General features: G+C 48.7%; 1 protein-coding gene across 2 annotated transcripts in view; it reads left to right on the forward strand.

Moving 5' to 3' along the window:
• Positions 1-553: 553 nt before the first annotated feature.
• Positions 554-15,695, forward strand: part of bcor (BCL6 corepressor) — a 32,548-nt gene continuing 17,406 nt past the window's right edge. For both annotated transcript variants that reach the window (XM_046403806.1, XM_046403807.1), the window contains exons 1-3: positions 554-1,366; positions 11,352-11,433; positions 11,623-14,781. In XM_046403806.1, coding sequence (XP_046259762.1) covers positions 11,431-11,433; positions 11,623-14,781 — 3,162 coding nt within the window. In that variant the 5' untranslated portion in view covers positions 554-1,366; positions 11,352-11,430. The remainder of the gene's footprint in view (positions 1,367-11,351; positions 11,434-11,622; positions 14,782-15,695) is intronic.

The raw sequence follows: 15,695 nt of genomic DNA on the forward strand, positions 1-15,695 counted from the left end.
CCCCCCCCCCCATTGCCTCGTGCCTCACAGATTTACCTCATCTGTTGGTCTGGAAAAAACTAAACTGACACTTAATTTAATTTCCTCGCTGTCCATAAATTCTGTATACAAAACATGAGCAATATTTTTAAAATGTCTTAAACTGTCACCAGCGTTAATAAGATGGACATCCAGTTGGTCACATTATACATCCTGGCCGTCCTCCTACAGATACTTTATGTATATGCCTATAATACAAAACACTGTGTGTTTCTTTGTCTCTCTCTATCAACATAACTTAACTGGGTTTAATTTGTGTATTTTCCCTTTCGTCAAACATAATTTTTGTCTTATCTACGTTATTTTGCAAAACCTTTTAAACGTTTCCTTCATTGTCTGTATTATTAGTATTGATGCTTCTATTTTATTTTCTGCCTTGTTTCCGCTGGTAAAACCTCGTCCATTCCTGTTTTGGAGTTTCAGCGGAGCCTGAATGTGTGTGTGCTTCGCCATGTGTGTGTGTCTCTCTGTGTGTGCGTGCGCGCGCAGCCAGTGCCGTGCGCTGGAGGCTTATGGTAATTGCGGTCTCCCGACTGGCCTTCTGGGTAGAGTCTGCGCGAGTGGGAGTGGAGCGAGTCGCTCGGTCTCGGCAGCGTTCATCCATTCTGTGCGGCACTCCCCGTACAGCTCCGTGCGTCCTCGGTGCGGACCGGGGTCTTCTCTACGCTCCTCGAAGAAAACGCGGGACGGAAAGCTATACGGAATAACCTTCAGCAAACCCTTTGAGACACGGATTCTGGTGTCGGAGAGGACATATCGTGACGGAGAGCGGGAGAAAGGGGCTTTTTCCGAGGACGGCGTGCTCCGCTGAAACCCAACATGGCGCTGCTGCGAGGTACGGTCGAGCTGAATTAATTTCTCCGCGAGTCCGCCGACCTCGCCACCTGTATCCTTTGGGGCCCGGGCAGCATTAGCTCTTCGACTTAAAGAAGCTTTTTTTGTGGATTTCTTTACATCCTGGCTTTTGTTTTTCCTCCGCGCAGGATCTTTTTGTTGGTTTATGGCTACCCAAGTGACATTTGCAGCAGCAAAAAGTCCGCTTGAAATATAGGGTAATGGATGAGAGTTGTCTGTAGACAATAGAATAAGGACCCAGAGCTTTAGAAGTAAGACTTGTTTTGTTTTGTGACAAGTGGATAACCTGTTAGACACTTTTGGTTGCTTTTTTTTCTTTGGCCGGGATTGTCTGTCTCCAGCAGACAGGACCGTAACCGGGCTAGTCTACGTACGCACGGATCGCTGTCCTCCTCGTTAACTTGGGAAAAACAGGAAAAAGGCGTGAGTTGAGGAGCACTGACGACGGCTGGAACAGGCACCAATTAACCAGGTGAGGCAATCAATGGCAAATCAAAACGTCATTTCTTTCGCATGTGTCTTTGATGTGAAATCTCCTGTATGAGGACAAAAAACGCACAGCGCTCTGTTTGAACACCGCTCAAACAGTAGAGATGCTTTTAAAGGACGCTGGGTTTTTCAGTTCGTGTGTTTTTAGATCAAAGGCAGTCTCCTTGTGGAGTTGAATCTAAACGCGATTGCCCGGTGTTTGTGCGCAGAGACTGGGAGCGGATCGGCCACTTCTAAGAATAGCGCATAGGGTGGTCTTTGTGCTTTTCGGCGGGGCAGTGGCATGTGGTTGATAAATAACACACACACACACGCGCGCACACACATATAATGATCCGACCGTGAGCTTGGCCTTTTTTACAAGGTGAAAAGGACGTCCCAGAGATTAGCGGACTTGAAAGTGGCGCCGTCCTCTATGCTGAATATTCAGGCTTTTCGCACTCTGCTGAGTGACGAAGTGTGTGAGTGCCTGTGGGGCGAGGATGGGAGTGTGTATGTACGCGTGTGCGTGCGCGCACACGGAGCTTCTGCGCTAAACAAGGTTACGGAATTCAGCCTCGCCCTGCCTTATACACGGTTCAGTTCAGTTGGAGGGCATCCCCGCGGTGTGTGTGTTGGTGTGACAGCTGAGTGTGTGCTCGTGGGGGGGGTGTGGGGGACTTTGTTTGGACAGAGTGGACGTTGATCAGTCGTCTCATCAGTCCCAAAGGTAGTGCTGGGAGGAGGGGTGGTGGTGGGGCGCTCACCTTCCTGTCCAGTTGATGGAAACCGCTCTGGCACCGCGCCACACACACACACACACACACACACACACACACTTTCTCTTCTTGTCTTGCAGGTGTTCTCCGATATGACTTTGTCCTCCACTCTTTCGCGCATTGCTATGAGCCTAGTCTTTTCATTGCGGGGGGATTGCGCACTGAGGATGCCCCCTCCCCGCAGCTGCGATACGCGCTGCTTTCTTACCGAGAGAAAGTGCCACCCCAGACTCTGTGATAATATTAATAGTTTTTAAAGGTGCCACTTATGATTTCTTTCATGCTTCAATAGCTCGGTGAGCTTTTACGAATTAAAAAAAACACACTTAGCAACCCGCCTGTAATTTAATCCCCTAATTCCTACCCTGCTGTTATCATCTATAAAACAATATTTCTTGTTTCTCCCATCGTCATGCCCCCCCCCCCCCTCCTTTGCACTGTCGTAGGCGGCAGCGATCAGCACGAACCACTTCTTATAAAGTTGCTGTTTAAATGAAATAAGCTGCAAAGCGTGCTGGATGCGTTCCAAACTTAATCGTCTTTCCTAACGATTCCTGTAAAGCTCCTCTGCGGGCTACGCAGCCAGCATTTTAACGACCAGCAAATCAGCATTTAACCTGAGACGTTTTTCTCAACATAACTTTGTCAGGACGACACTCTCCAGCGCAGGAGAGCGGCGCATCGCGGGAGTTTTTCCTCCCGTGTCGCCGCGGTTGCTTGCCTGTCCTGGAGCCACACAGACACTAATTAGGGGACGCTCTCTTAGGACGATCGATGTGCCTCATATTGGCTGGCTCCAGCTCATTGACGAGCTTAGTGAGGGAAGCAGCTACTAAAAGATCACTTCAGGTCCGACAGCCAATCCGCGCAGGATGTGGATGTGCTGTGGAGAATCGCTCATAGCGCAAGAGTGTGAGATGGGAGAGCAGGACACCGTGTTGGGACCTTTCGAGGGCGCAGAGCGGGGGGGTTAACTGGCGAGGGGGGCGGAGGGCACTTTGCGAGCGGGTGGGGGATGGGGGGTGGAGAATTACAGTTAAATTGTATGTAAATGAGACTTGGCCTCTGATGTGGCAAGATAAAGGATTCTTGTCATACAAGTTAAAGTTCATCCGTTTTTTTTTTTAGCGAAAACAAACAAAACAGTGTCATTAAAAAAAATAAATATATATATATATATATATATGTATATCACAGGCTGTGGATCAATAATCCATAAGACCACGTGGCTGCCAATTGACCAAACTGTCCAAATAACACGCTGTCGTGCTGTTGTGACAGATTGTTTCCTTTCCTCACTCGAGTTTACTTTGTTTTTAGTTGAAATTCAGTGAGAGTTTTGGTAATAATGTGACATTTTTTTAAGGCTGTAAAAAGACACGACTTTACTTTGACATCTGTGCGTTTCTTGGGTTGTGCCCTATGACTTCATCATTAAAAACACAAGTGGAGGCCATCCATTTTGTAGCTCTACTATCAGAATAGCGTGTCGCCTTCCAAAACCTCTTCGTCTGTCCTCGGCCTCTTTCTCAGTCACACGCAAACTTTGCAGCAGCAATGTCCCCACGACTCGGCTGCTTTTTCAAGCTGCTATGTCTTATCTTTTGGTAATGGAGCCTGTTCCCCGAGTGGTGCATGTTGTAGAAGCATAAAACAAATACTTCACATTTTGTGTGGGCCGAGTTTATTTATAGTGTACCCCGTCGGACTGTTTTGCGCATCATTTTTCCACTGTGCGCTGTGATGTCAGTGTGGGGCTGAGCTGTTTTCCAGGTGTTGGAACAGAGAGGGGGAGGGCTGCTTACCAGAGATTGACATGCTGATTTTTTTGTTCTCTCTCTCTTTACGTGCGAAAAAATAGTGTTCTGTTGCTCAGGCCCATTAGTTGTCACAGGGTGCCCCCCCGCCACCGCCAGACACAATCCGCTTTTCAGTTGACGCTCATCTCAGTTACTGTTAAATGTCTTTTGATCAGAAATATGCAGAGATGGCTTCACAGGTTTCACTTTCCCCTCTGTCTCGCCATGTATAGATTAGTCACAGTCCAAATCAACAATATAGGCTGCTGTGTTCTCAGTCTGTAGTGGTGGAGGCTTAATATGTGGACAGACGTGGGCTTTTTCTTTTTTCTTTTCTTTTCTTTTCTTTTTTTTTTTTACATCTTAGAATCTCAACGTATCAACATTATATGGAGACATTCAATGGTGTGCATGGTTAGGGGTGAAGGTGCACCTGAAAGCAGCACAAGCCCCGTGCCTGCTGGGGTTTATTGTCATGCTGAGTGATTTGTGACAGTGTGATGTGTCAGCGTGGTGCTCCGTGGGGTGTCTGAGGAGGAGATCTGCTGCGTGTAAAGGGACAAGCTCGCCACCTCCATTTTAAACCCATTAGTCTGCTGTTTGTCCGCTTTTCCGATCAATAGGGACCACGTGGGAGGAATATTACGCACAGATAGAGAGCGTGTCAATAAAATCACGGGGGCACTTTTACCCGCCAAACCTCCTTTAACATGTTGGACAATAGGCGTGGAAATGGGTCCAGTTCGTCAAAAGAAAAGCCCGTGTTCTGTTTTATATCCAGCCGGAGCTGCGAGGTCTGGCTTGTTGTCTCGCTTGTTTTTTGTTCTCACTCACGCTTGGATTAAAAAAAAACAACAGTGTCGTGGCTGCCGGCGCTGCGCTCGCTGCTGAGGCGAGGTGCGTGTGAACAAAAGCGGAGGCACGGCAGAGAGCCGAGGAGAGATCGGTTTTCCAGGCGCTGCGCAGCTCCCGGAGGAGACGTCACGGTTTGATTGAAGCTATGCTCCGTGCTGGCCTCCCGGGACCTCGCGATGAAACGGGAGAGCCGCCCTCCTCCCCACTCCTTCCCTCCCTCCTCCTCCTCCTCCTCCTCCTCCTCCCCCCTCCTCTCTCAGCGCTCCACAAAGCTTTTTGTTTCGTCGAGGTCTGGAGCGCAGGGATCACTTCCCCGCAGAGATGTGTCGGTCTCCAGTCCTGTTTCGTCGGCTCAGACGCACCACGAGCACCTCAGCTCACGTTATTCTCTTCTCCAGCAACTGCCTGACATATTAAAACCAGTGACTGTAAATAAAGTGATGATTATGTCCACTCAACTCTTCCATATTAAGTTTCTCTTCTATATAAAATACGTTTTCTCTGTCAATGTTGGATTCACTGGTTTGGTGTGTTGACGTGCGGGACCGTCATACCTACACCCCACTCGGATTATATTTAGTTTTGACCTCTGTCTGGCCTATCGGAAGATTGATTTAACGGCCGAGTAATGATGGCACACCTCGCCTCCCTCCTCTGACTCTCTGCAGGCTCAGTCTTGATCAGGCCTCCTCATTTGTTTTTAGATGTCGGTGCCTCGGGCAGCCATCTATCTGACGAAATCCCACAGAAGCTTGGCAGCGCAGCAGGGTGATGGCAATAAGAGTTTATAACACCAACCGTCTCCAAAGCAGGAATGTGTGTCTGCCGTTTGGATGGCTCAACACTGACTTCATGTCGGCTGTAAAGCTTTTGACCTCAAGTTGGGGATAAACACTAGGCTCTGTAGCACCGAGCAAACACCTAAAGTTCGGTAAAGAATTAATCCGTATTTTTAACTTAAAGGATGTAGGTCACAGAATTACCATTTAGCACGTGTGACCTTTTTAAAATCTAGGCTAACCAAATGCGTGGACGCAAGGTTTACCTCACACTGATTCAGCACCTGTTTAAACTGGCATTCGTTTAGCCTAATTTACGTCTTCACACGCCACCAGTAATTAAGCCTCCGCTTAAACAGACTATTTATCCTATGTGGCGGATGGGGCCGTGTGTGTGCGCGCGCGCGCGTTTGGTGAGGGTCATGTGCTTTCATTAGAGACATCCAACACATGAAAGCAACGCCAGCATTTCAAAGGAAAGTCAAGAAACCTCCGGTAAATGCGGGCCGACTCATGCATGCGCATCCCGATTACAATCGGGTCCTTTGGTGGCATAAAGGCCCATTTAGTCCCCATTTGGCCCAGGATGAATAGAGCCAGTTCAGCAGCCGCCGCCCGGGCCCTAGTGACAGCACGGGGGGCCTCACAATGTCGCCGTTGTTGACGGCCGTGCTGCTGAGGAGGGGGACTGAACCGTGCACCGACTTGCATGCGTCTGTGCAGCGGCCCAGGAGGACGCAGGGGCCCCTTGTTTACAGCTCGGTCGCTAATAATGTGACAGCTGAAGAGACGCCGCTGGCTCTTTGCAGCTCTGCGCTCCAGCAGCAGCAGCAGCAGCAGCAGCAGCGCTCTCTCCGTGTGTCTCCGTAGCGTTTATCTCCACTGTCTCGGTTCTACCCTTACTGTTGTATCAGTGACAAACAGTTTGTCAACTTTCCGTACATCGCACTCTCGAGTCTACATTTAGATGATCAATTGGACCATTTGGCTCACGTCAGCCTAATAATCAATATCAATTAAAATTGGGCACGTGTTCTGTTCTCCGCGCTGTCTCCCTTTATGATGCAGGGTGTTGACGCTGCCGACTGTGGCCCTGAGGCTGTGCGTGCTCAGTAGTCAGGCTGTAGTTTTGATCCGCGCTCTTTATGCATTTTGTAAGGTTGGTTGCCGTTGATTTTTTTTAATATATTGTTTTCCGGCAGTGTGTGCGGAATTCCTTTCGTTTCAGACACACACACACACACACACAGACACGGCGTCGCGATGGTGTGCGCGCCCGCATTTAATCCATGTTTATGCCCACCCCACCCCCGTCGCTGCGGAGATTATCCTGCGTCACAGTGCATTTTTTTAGAGCTGATCGGAGCTCTGCGCTTCGAGCTTGGCAAAGCTCCAGGGACAAAGCGCGAGAGTGTGCCTACACTCCCGTTAATACAGCAAGACCCACATTCCTGGTTTCCCGTCGCACTGCTACCGGGCAGATCTGCAAAGCCGACGGTGCGACAATCAGATCATAAACACAGGAGGTGTTAGTGAATGATTGATGTCCTGGGTTGGTTAAACGTGGCTCTGCGTTTCTAATTGGTCATTTATCAACTTGTACACTGAGAGGAAGCTGCTAGTGCTGATACAACCACCCCCCCTCCCGACACACACACGCATATTACCGGTACGCACGCAACCAGTGCGCTGCTCGGGGAATAGTGGGGCCTCAGCCCTGGAGGAAATGATGAGCGGTGCTGGTGCGTGGTATACCACGGGTCACGGAGAGTTCACCTCATTGTCGTCGTCAGAAACAGGAAACGAGGGAAAAGACGGAGGAGCGAGTTTGTTTTCTCTGCCTTTTTTCTTCTCTCTTTATCAGTCTGTCCTTCTGTCCTTGATTGCCCCTCCTCCCTCAACGAGCGCACGATACCGAAATACAGAACTAGACGAGGTTCCGCTAAAAAACACCCGGTGGTTTTCTGTTTAATGGTGCGAGTCGGGGCTCCGCTCCAGCGGTCTGGTTTATAAACGGAGCTCCGACCGCTGCGCACCCCCCACCCCACCCCGTCTGCCTGCCAGTGATGGATTGGACGGCCGTCGGGAGTTGTTTGTTGCGCAAACTATTCTTAGCAGCAGGGATGTCAACATACGACATTTTCCCTCGTTTCCTACATCTCTCACCCCGTGTCCTTCTACTCATAGTGTGACATTATGGCAAGAAAATCATCTGGTTTATAGGCTGCTAACGCAAGGTGACCCGATACCCAGACAAAGAAGCTCACTTTTTATGTTAACACCTCACACACTTGTGCCTGTGCAGTTTGAAACATACAGGCTTTCTGCCTATGCTTTGAACGCCTTTGGTTTTAATTATCGCGAGCAGCGCGAGTTTTCCAGATGGTTTCCTGTCATATTTTGTATCGTGTCATGTTGTGGCAGGAAGGCTTGGGCTGGATTCAGACAGCCTCGTCAACGTGAAAAAGTTATAGGTCAAATGCAGCTTTCACTTAGGTCACTTAGGTTTGGTTTTGACGCAGATGAGGCGTGTTTGGGCCGCGTTTCATTTAAGTGTGAATGAGTCTAACTGTGATGTGCTTTATTGGCTAAAGTACAGATGCGTTAAGAAAACAACAGCCTGTGACGAAGTTAAATGAACTTCATCAGTTCAGTCCAACATAAATTAAAATATAGCAGATAGGTGGCAATGTAACGGTGGACATTTACGTTACATTTTTAGTAATTCATAAAACCCTTTTTTTCAAAAGGAAAAACCAAAGCCATGAGATGTGTCTGACCGAGAAGCTTCCTCGGGGATTGTAACTAACAACATGAGCGTCGCTGTGCATTTGTTTCCCCTCTAACGGACGCACAGGCAGCATTACCGACTGCTGATATACGGAGACCCGTGGAGCACTTTGTCCCATGCGCGATTTTAACGAGTTTCGAGTGTGCGGCTCAGATGCTGCAGGGGTCCGTGCATCTAAAAGCTGAGTTTCATCCCCGGCGGTGCAGGCAGTGAGCCGTCAAGTGCTTGATCCTGACCTTGAGGCCCGGTGCAGCGTCTCATCTTCGCAGGACTACTATTAATTTCAGGGAAATGACAGGTGCCGTGGCCGCACACACCGCTCGGTCATCAGCACAGTGTGGAGTAATAACAGGCCATAAGACAGCACGCTGCCTTTTTGTTGTGCTCGCATATAAAAGAGCAGAACATTTCCTCTCTCGGTAGTCTTCCCAGCAGTGATCTTCTCTGGAAAAACAACATAGATGTAGGTTATATTTATGCTAAGGAGACATAATTTCACTACACTGGCGGCGGAGGCAACGTTTAGATTGAATGCAAATGTCCATAAAGGCAGCATGTCATTGAACATCTGCGTTTGTATAAGAGGCTTATTTTTTCGTGTTCGGTCGCTGCACGGCTGGTCTCATTGAGCACCGACTTTTCAGTGTTTGTGTGTGTGTGTGTGCGTGTGTGTGCGTGCGAGAGAGAGAGAATGTGAGAGATCGAGCGAGAGGTGCATGTGTCGCTCTAGGAAATGCAGGAAACAGGAGTGATGAGATTTCTCAACGGCGTGTGTGTAATTTGCAAAAACGCATACACGTGTACACGCGTTACACAGGCTGCATACACCCCCCCCCCCCCCCCCAACACACACACACACACACCGTCTCAGTTCCGTCAGATGCGGATGTTGTCGAAGCCCTGGGGAGCTGGGGCTGTGGGGGATGGGAGCGCTGGGGAAGGGAGGAGCCGTGCCGAGGGGCCCACAACAGGCTGATTAATGGCCCCCGGGTCACGGCAATAAAGTGGCGTGCCAGCGGCGCGGCAGCGAGTCTCAGAGGCGTTTCTCCACGATGATCGAGGAGCCGAGTCTCTCTGCTGCTCTCAGCACTGCCGAGCACGGCAAGGCTTCAGTTTTACTATTTAAAGGCGCTCCTCTCTGTCTGTCTCTGTCTGTCCCTGTCTGTCTCTCTGTCTCCCACCTGGTTCCTGCAGTGACTCCCGGAACAACTGCCGTGCAGAAATGCCCGCCCCACCCAGTCATCAGTAATAGTCAAACTTCATGATTTTCTTTTAAATAAAATCTGCCAAGTGGGAGCAATAATTTCACCTCTTTCATTGTTGCCTCGCCTATCTGAGGATTTTGAAACAGCCTTTTGAAATTAGTAAAACCAATCTGTTAGCAGGCTTATTAATATGCCACCTGAGTCACCGAGGCTCATAAGTGTTCAGTGTCAGTGCCGATTTTGCCGTCCGGTTTTTTTCCTTTCTTTCTCCCCTGATTTCTTTCTCTTTTCCCCCCACAACACTGAAAAACCCCACACTCAGTAATGCATAAGCATGATTTTATCACAGTTCTTTAACCGTAGATTTTTATATTCAAGTGACACCTGACACCGACATAGCATTATTTTGCTGTCATCACAGTTAAATTGTTGTTGCTGAGTTTCTTTTATGAAAATAAAATGCATGTTTAGAGAGAGGCAGCTCTTGTCCATGTCTGCACTTTGCTGGAGTAAAACTCAACACTGTTCACATTAGACATGTTTTATGTTATTTACAGATGCAGCACAAATATACATTTAAAAAAAAATGTAATAGCTACTGGCCCAAAATTGTAATTGGTCCCGGGAAAACTTTTTGCACCCTTATTTTAAGAAAGTTTTTAAATCCAGCACCATCAGCACAAAGTGAAACACAGTTTTAACGTTAAAGACCAATCATTACATTTGACATTTCCTAAAATGTTGCACTAATGAATAATTGATAGCAATCTCCTTGTAGCTTATTTCCTATCTTTTTAACATCAAATAATAGTTCTTTTATGCTCCAGTGCTTTTAAGAAATTCAAATATATAGAAAACATTGACAGATTAAAGGGCGTTTCACATACAAAGGGATCTTGACGTTAGTTGCCTATTGTCTTTTCTGCTCTGACCCCCCCCCCCCCCTCAAAAAAAGGTCAATAAAATGCCATTTTCACTTATATGATCATAGTGTTCTTTATCTTCTCTGCCTTTCTGAGACTGAATCAAGGGTTTATTGTGAATGTTTGCATGGTTGTCTCGTTCTCTCGCTATACTTTTGCTTGCGATCGTAGGTGTGAGTGTTTGTTGATCTGTGGCTCTGTGTTGGCGGGCAGTAAATGGTCTCCCACCGAAGTGGTCTCTGATGTATAATCTTTCCTCGCTTCGCTGGCTGAGGCAGCCGAGGGAGCAGGTCAAAGAGGGCACAGAAAAACCAGTGTGTGAAGAACGTGACTGAATAGACGCTGCCCCACAATGCACGTCTAGCCCAGAGGGTGGGCAGGGGAGGGGGAGAGGAGGATGGGGGTTTGCTGAGGGGTGTTGACGGATGGGAGGAGAGGGGAGCCCACACAGTGCTTTCATCTCCAGTGACTACTTCAGTGTGTGTGAGTGTGTGTGAGAGAGAGAGAGAGAGGAAGGGTGTGATGACTGGAGCTAACAATGCCATTATCTTTCTTTTTCCTTGTACCTTCCACCTACTCCCTGTCTCCCTTTTCACTTACACATCCCTGTACCATGTTTGGTTGCAATCTAGCAATAATGAACATGTTGATTTATTATTTAGATTTCTATGTCAAAGAAATTAAAAAATGTCTGTGATGAGATCTATCTAATTTCTCTTTTGGAGAAAAAACTGACTTCTTTTTTCCTTGTCATATTTTTTAATGCATTGAGATTACAACAGAGCTGTTTGTGTCAGTGTGTTTGTGTGCATGGCAGAGCCAAGACACTGACTGCTAACTGTTTGCTCATCTCCACAGGGCAACATCTGTTCGTGATGTCGATGCTGAGACACAGACCAACCTGGAACTAAGACAAGGAAACCACATCACACAAAACATGGCAAGTCCCTGTGCTTGTGCTCAGTACCATTTACTCATTTGTCACATGAGTCACTATTATCTGGAAATGAACATTATGTCTGTTTTACTGTGTGCATGTAACTAACCTTTGTTTTACAGTAATTGTCTGATAATTCATACTTCTGTTGTCATACTTTCCAATATTATTGGTATCTCCTTTTTGCTACAGGTGGATGCAAGGTTGACGCCACTGGCAGCGATGGGGCTGGACCGAGGTACTCTGATGCGTGATGGTTTTCGTCTCCATGGGGGCATTGTATACCCAGGGATCAGTGCACTACCAGCCGAGAAGAGCCGAGACACGCCCGGCCTACCCCTCACTTATAACAGAGATGGTCTCCCAGAGCTCATCTACAAGCCTGATGGACCTCTTGACAGTCGTAAGCCCACTAATGGATACTTGGGTCTCTACAAAGGCACTCCTCCAAGTCTCCACAAGCCTTTGCTGGTTCCTGGAGCTGAAGGTTTAGGCTTGGAACGCAGAGTAGGGCCTGGAGAAAAAGCATCTGAACTGGGCATGGCAAGTGCTGGTGGCAGCTACCTTCGCCTGCCATGGCTCAGTCCCTACCCTGAAGCGAGCATGTATCCCTTTATGGACACATCCAAGTATGCAGCTCTAAATATGTACAAAGCCTCCTTGCTCAGCCCACCCAGTCCCTATCTTCCCCAGCACCTGGCCTACCCTTCTCTGTGTGCAGCCCAGGGAGGCAGTGTCAACCCTGCTGCAGCCGCCTCTGCAACTGAGAGGCTCTACTATATGCCACCTTATCCTCCCTCTCCGATCTCTTCTCCAATGGTGGCGCCTCCTATGAGGATTCCTACAGTCACAGTAGCCCCCACATCACTGGTACACTGCCAAGACAAGGGGCTAGGGGTTGCATCTCCATTTGCACAGCAGCTTCACCAACCTTCCCCTCATCCTCAGCACCATCAGGCTGCTATAGACAGGGACCGTTCCCCAAGCAGGAGCAGCAGACCAAGCAGACCTCCCTCTAGGAAAGGCTCTAGCAACAACAATAACACCAATAGCTCTAGCAGTAGCACTAGTGGCACCAGTGGTGGGAATAATAATAGTCAGCCTACTGATTCTTCTCGCCTTGCCCAGCTCTCTCTCATTGACAATTCACTGGATTTACAAAGGCCAGTCCCCAGAAAAGGACAACCACCAACCTCCTCTACTTCTTCAATATCTGCCTCATCCTCATCCATACAGTCAATTCCTCATCCATTCTCTGTGAGCAGCATGGCATCAGAGCAACCCTCTCCTGCCCGGCCCAGCCCCCACAAACCTAGGCAGAGAGAGGGGGCGCCTGAACATAGATGTGTGGGAGTTGAGAGGAGACCCAGCAGGTCACCCTCCAAACCCACTTTTGAGAGGCCAGCTCACCAACCCCAAGCAACCAAAGACTCAGCAGAGAAGCCCTTGGATTTGTCTGGGAGAATGCTTGAGTTTGGGCTGCCTCCCAATGGATTCCCAGTCAAGATGGACACTCTGGCATCAGGTGCACGTTATGGACTACCTTCTAGCCGAGAGCTCCTAAAGGAAAACCTGTCCCTCTCTCCTTCCTCCCATCCTCACTCTGTGGTTAGCAGCACTTCTTCGAAGGTTTCAGAGAGGTCAGAGATGATCAGCACTTTACACTCATCCTGGGTTGTACCTAGCCCTTCTCCCTCTCATACACAGCACACACCAGGCTTACCCCCCTCTCCAAGGCCTAATGCAGACGTGGGCCCTTCACAAGCCAAAGGCTCCTCACCCTCTGTCATCAAACACAAGGGTCTGGAGAGAGTACTCCCTCAGCAACGTAACGCATCCTGTCCAAGGACAGGGGAGCCCAACCATAATGTTTCCTCTACTCAACACTCCTCTCTGGTCTCCTCCAGGGCTCTTTCTCCCAAACCTGATGGTGACTGGGTCAAACAGAGTCCCAGTCAATCAGAACATCTATCGGTCATGGGTCACCACAGAGAGGGAACAGAGAAGTCCTCCCAGACTACTAAGAGAGGTGAAACAACTCCAGAGGTGTCATCATACAAGAGACCTTGTTTAGAGAATGGTCACCCTCCTGGCCATCTTTACCTTCCTCAAAACGATTCTTACCTGAACCACAGTTTGGCTTATACTAATAGATACCTGCACTACCCCGTCCCTGATGGCATGACATTGCATTCCCTGTCAATTACAGGGAAAGGCCCTGTCTATCCTCACCCAGTAGTGCTGAGCAACAACAGCCTTTACCCAAACCATTTAGCAGCAAAGCACCCTTTACCCTACCACAACCTCCCAGCCGGTCCAGGAGGGGAATACCTCACTTATAACTCACAGGAGATGGCTCATCCCCTGATGCAGACTCACTCAGACAACAAGCTGCCAGAAAGGGGAGATGCAGCATTGAAGCCCCGGGGACAGGAGAAATCCCGGGGAGCTGCTGAAGAATGCGGAGTCCCCAGAGATCAAAACGCGGGGAAAGAGATCGGTGACGGAAGCCAAATTAAGTCTGATAAGCAAGCAGGAGCACATACACAGGGTGGAAGTCAAGGCAAACTCCCATCTTCCTCTGTAACATCCAGAGAAAAGATTGTCTGCATTGACCTTGTACATTCAGACACAGATATTGAGTCTACCCCAACAGTCAACAAACAGCTCTCTGCTGAAACCAGCACCAAGGTTAACCAAAATGAATGTTGTCATAGTAACCAAAATCTGACAAAGACTGACTACGAGTCAAAACACCAACACCACCTTTCCCATCCTTATCCACTCCATTCTGGACATAGCCCCACCCTGAAGCCCAGTCACACTGATAGACAGCCAGAAACCTCCTTAGGGAAACCAAAGGCTCTTCAGGACACAGGCTGTCCTGGGGTGACATCTGATACGTCCCCACCTTCTCCAGGGCAGGTCGTCCAAGCAGAGGACAGCCCAGAGGAACAGAGTCCCAGTCCAGATCCTGTAGACCAAGACCAGAGCACCTTGCGCTGTGCTCGCACATCTGGGGAACGCAGCTCTGGCAAGGTCAAAGGGGACAGAGAGAATCGTGCTCTTCACCCCACTCAGCACTGTGCAGATGTGGTGAAGGAGAGTGTGATGTGCGAGAAGGAGACTGAAAAGGAAGACACTATTGTTGACCTTGGGGAGTCTCAAGGAGAAGGGGACGAGGATGAAGAGGAAGAGGGTAGCCACACTTCATCTAAAAGCTCTCGTAGATCCAGTCTGGCCAAGAGGATTGCAAACTCCTCAGGCTATGTTGGCGACCGCTTTAAATGTGTCACCACTGAACTGTATGCTGACTCCAGCAAGTTGAGCCGTGAGCAGAGGGCTCTGCAGGTAAGACCATGAACACTTGTGTATGTAAGTGTGTAAGTGTGTGTGTGTATATACAATAATACAAGATATATTGGGCTCATGTTGGCGGTGGACTGCAGAATATTTCTTATTTGCAGACATTTTAAACACTTTCATTTTTAACATCCACGCATTAATAAATACCAAGTACCACTGTCTTTATTCCCTTGCTGCAATATTCAGAACTGCCTGTAGAACAAACCCTGCATGCAATGGGCACACTCCGCATTTATAGCACAGTACAGAATAATATATTGCTGTCATGTAACTGTTCTGGCCATAGGCTTGACCTTCCCTTTAGTTTATCATTGTCTTCGTGAGCTGGTGCAAGGCCAGTTGAGGCCCTCTATCAGGGCGACCAGTTCAAAGGTTAACCAGGGCTGCCATCTCTGTATGTTGATTAGTGTGCAGCCTTTGTAAAGGTTATTTCTCTGCGTGCGTGTTTGTGTGTCCGTACGTGCTTGTCCTTGTGTGACTGCCTTGGGGCAAAAGCATGTGTTAGTGCTGACTGTGCTATAGAGCGTATACTGTGGTTTCAGAGCATGAGTGTGGCAGCCACACAGTTCACACTGCCTTTGGCCATGCTTAACCTCAAGGTTAGGGGCAGTGGAGGGCTTGCAGTGTGCTTAAAAAACCAACAGCTGCCCTCTTTGGGGTTCCTTTTAGGCTTTCTGCATGCCCCCATCCGTCAGTCGCTATCCTCCCCTAACCCTCCTCCCCCTGATGGCCTATGCTGCCCTGACTGGTTGCTGTCCAAGTGGATAATTCTCCTCACCCCACTGGCTCCTAACACACATCACACTACATCTGTAAATGCACAATTACAGCAGCATTCCCTGCACTCGGCCATCATTCCCTGTCATTCATATACACACACTGAGCTATTCGTTTTAGAC

Source organism: Scatophagus argus, chromosome 11 (genome assembly GCF_020382885.2).
Source record: "Scatophagus argus isolate fScaArg1 chromosome 11, fScaArg1.pri, whole genome shotgun sequence".
Classification (NCBI taxonomy): domain Eukaryota; kingdom Metazoa; phylum Chordata; class Actinopteri; family Scatophagidae; genus Scatophagus; species Scatophagus argus.